Source organism: Cariama cristata, unplaced genomic scaffold (assembly GCF_000690535.1).
Source record: "Cariama cristata isolate BGI_N322 unplaced genomic scaffold, ASM69053v1 scaffold26615, whole genome shotgun sequence".
Lineage (NCBI taxonomy): Eukaryota > Metazoa > Chordata > Aves > Cariamiformes > Cariamidae > Cariama > Cariama cristata.
Genome location: NW_009619601.1, coordinates 1 through 1,594, shown reverse-complemented (window position 1 = coordinate 1,594; position 1,594 = coordinate 1). Strand labels below are relative to the sequence as shown.

Sequence of the window (1,594 nt, the reverse complement as noted above, 5' to 3'; positions counted from 1 at the left end):
GAGCGGAAGCTGCACCCCGGGCAGACCCTCCCCTAAACCCACCCTTGTCCCCCAGCCGCTTTCCAAGCCTCACCGATGGCCAAGAAGAGATCGTTCACATTCATCGCCGTCTTGGCCGACGTCTCCATGAACAATAGGCTGTTGTCATCTGCGTAAGCCTGCGCCTCCTGCAAGAGACATGAGCAGTCAGGTGAGGGTCTGGCAGCTGAAGCCCCGGCACATCTCCCGCGGCAATGCCAAGAGGGGACAGGGACGGGCAGGGGAGCTCACGCCAGCCTGACACTTACTTCGTATTCCACCATGCGTTTGCTGGCCAGGTCAGCCTTGTTGCCCGCGAGGGCGATGACAATGCTGGGGCTGGCTTGTCTCTGTAGCTCCTTCACCCATGTCTTCGCCCGTGCAAACGTTTCCTAGGAGCAGAGGTGGGAACTCAAGGCTCGTCCCACCGCTGTGCTGCAAGGTGGGCGTCTTAGAGGGATCCCCGCCACGGCAAGAGCCACCCCCACCTCCCTGCGAGGAGATGGCCCCTGGGAGACACCCGCAGCCATGAGCACCCCCTGAGCTGCACAGGCCTTCGCTCTGGGGCAGTTTAACAGAGGTGCCTGGTGCCTGGCAGCCGAGGAGTGCCGAGAGGGACCCTACCTGGTTGGTGATATCATAGACCACGATGGCAGCTTGTGCCCCCCGGTAGTACATCGGGGCCAGACTGTGGTATCTCTCCTGGCCAGCCGTATCCCAGATCTCAAACTTTACCGTTGTGTCATCCAGGCAGACGGACTGTGTAAGGAACGCCGCTGTCGGGAGAAAAGATGGCGTTAGTATCGCATCAGTCACCCCTGCTGCAGGCAGGTACCTAACGGGCAGTGGGGAACCCTCCCCACACCCCTTGTCTGGCGCCGCAGTCGGCTCCAGGACCCCGTTAGCCCAGCCCGTTAGTCACATCGAGCTCAGCTTGCTGACAAAAAAATCCCATCTGCTCCGCACAAGCAGCATGTTTATCAGGGGATCAGCAAGGGCTCCTGCACCGACTGCGGCCCAGGGACCACCAGATTCACCGAGGCACCACCACCCACCCACGGACCACCAGCTGCCAAGCACTCACGCACCCAGTCCACGTACCATGACCGCAGGGCAAGGGCTCGGAGCCTGGCGGGGGCTTGTGTTTAATGGGAAATAAACCCGGCACAAGGCAAAGCCGTGGTGATGGGGCTGCGGGCGCCCGAGAGCGTTACTCGAGGGTGCGGGAGTACCCATGACGGGCATCTGTTGCCGACTCACCGCCGATGGTGCTCTCCTGGTACTCGTGGAACTGGCCCTTGACGAAGCGCAGCACCAGGCTGGATTTCCCCACCGCCGACTCGCCCAGCAGCACCAGCTTGAACTGACAGATTTTACTGGCTTGGGACTGCCCATTTGGCCTGGCGGCTCCTCGGCTGGTCATGGCCTGGGTGCTGCTGCGCCGCACACCCTGCTAACCGGAGAGCCGGGAAGGCACCGAGGCGTCCACGCGGGGCAGGGGCTGGGTGCAGGGTGCTGGCCTTCGATCCCCTCGGCTGTCCTGGAAGGAGGAGAGAGCCGTCAGCACGCTGAACAC

At 62.5% G+C, this 1,594-nt stretch overlaps 1 protein-coding gene across 3 annotated transcripts in view; it reads right to left on the bottom strand.

Annotated features, from left to right (window-relative positions):
- The window catches only part of LOC104162557 (ras-related protein Rab-5B), a 2,232-nt gene extending 734 nt beyond the window's left edge, over positions 1-1,498 (bottom strand). The window contains exons 1-4 of one of the 3 annotated variants that reach the window (XM_009701311.1): positions 1,279-1,498; positions 643-794; positions 288-410; positions 74-167 (exon numbers count right to left, since the gene is read on the bottom strand). In XM_009701311.1, the coding sequence (XP_009699613.1) occupies positions 74-167; positions 288-410; positions 643-794; positions 1,279-1,441 (532 nt within the window). In that variant the 5' untranslated portion in view covers positions 1,442-1,498. The remainder of the gene's footprint in view (positions 1-73; positions 168-287; positions 411-642; positions 795-1,278) is intronic. The other 2 variants (XM_009701312.1, XM_009701313.1) reach the window with 2 other exon arrangements.
- Between the last annotated feature and the right edge of the window lie 96 nt (positions 1,499-1,594).